Genomic DNA, 1,253 nt, shown 5'->3' on the forward strand with positions numbered 1-1,253 from the left:
CTCTTACCCTGGGCTGCTTGCGGGGTGTCAGGGGCTGGAGCAGGGGGCTTGGACAGGGTGAGCTCCAGAGGGCCCTTCCAGCCCCCATGACACCGGGACTCTGTGAACTGTGCCTGCCATTCTTTGCCCTGCTAGCATCATCCCCACCCCCTGCCCCTGCCCCCTCGCTGGCTTCTCCCCCTGATCTGAAGGTCTCCTCTGCTCCCCATGTGCAGGTACCCCCTTCAGGAACACCCAGTGCCAGCCCTGCCCCCAGGGCACCTTCTCCTCCTCCCCGTCCAGCACGGAGCCGTGCCAGCCGCACCAGGACTGCCAGCAGCAGGGGAAGGTGACCAACGTGCAGGGCAACCAGTACCACGACACCTTCTGCACCTCCTGCCGGCTGCAGGGCAGGAACAGCACCCAGGGAGCAGGTGAGCTGGGCAGGGCAGGGACCACGCCGGGGGAGGGCAAACCTGCTGGGGACGTTCTCCTTCAGAGATGCAAAACGAGGTGAAACAGGTTGTAAAAGTACAGAGAGATCCATAATTAAGGGCAATTATGGAGAGAATAGAGACTGTCTGCCTTTCCCCCCCCCCAGGGGCAGTGCTGTGGGGCAGGGGCAGGAGGCAGGGCTCAGGCAGAGCCCTCCTGGGCTCCTTGCTCAGGGAGAGTGAGGAGCTGGCAGTGAGCTCCTGCTGGCTCCCACCAGGGACTGGGACAACTGGAGATGTGGGGCTCAGGACTGGTTGTGGTGGCCGTGGGGCTGTAGCCAAAGGCTTGCTGTGGTAGCAGGTGGCTGGTGGCCATGGCTCCTGCCATCTCCAGCTCCTCCCAGGCCTCCCACCTCTGGGCACCTCTGTGGCCACAAGCTTGTCTCGTGTGGGTTGGCTGGAGCAGAGTCTGAGGTTTGCCAGTGCAGGGTCTGGTCTGTTAGGTGGAAAAGCAGAGCTGTGAGGTCAGGTCTGTCAGTGGGGCAGTGCAGAGGTGGCACTGAGCCTCCCAGGGGCTGGAGGCTGGGCAGGAGCTGCCAGCGGGCACAGGCAGTGGAGCCAGAGAATCCCAAGCTGGGAAGGAGCTTGAGAACCATCTGGTCTGACCTCTCTTGGCAAAAGCACAGGGCAGAGCAGCAGGGGAGAGCCATGGGCTGGCTCCAGGGGGACTGTGCTGGGTGCCCCAGCAAGTTAGGGGATGAGAAAGGGACTGAGAACCATCTCAAGGTCTGATGTAGGTGGAGGTGGAGCAAGTGGCTGTTTGGAGCCACCTGCTCTGCC

General features: G+C 62.9%; 1 protein-coding gene across 1 annotated transcript in view; it reads left to right on the plus strand.

The window, feature by feature from the left end:
• TNFRSF6B (tumor necrosis factor receptor superfamily, member 6b, decoy) overlaps nt 1-1,253 on the plus strand; it is a gene marked incomplete at its 5' end in the record, with an annotated part of 6,641 nt that overhangs the window by 2,883 nt on the left and 2,505 nt on the right. Inside the window, 1 exon segment of the mRNA XM_008943029.1 lies at nt 216-413. Coding sequence (XP_008941277.1) covers nt 216-413 — 198 coding nt within the window.

Source organism: Merops nubicus, unplaced genomic scaffold, assembly GCF_000691845.1.
Source record: "Merops nubicus isolate BGI_N331 unplaced genomic scaffold, ASM69184v1 scaffold15556, whole genome shotgun sequence".
Classification (NCBI taxonomy): Eukaryota; Metazoa; Chordata; class Aves; order Coraciiformes; family Meropidae; genus Merops; species Merops nubicus.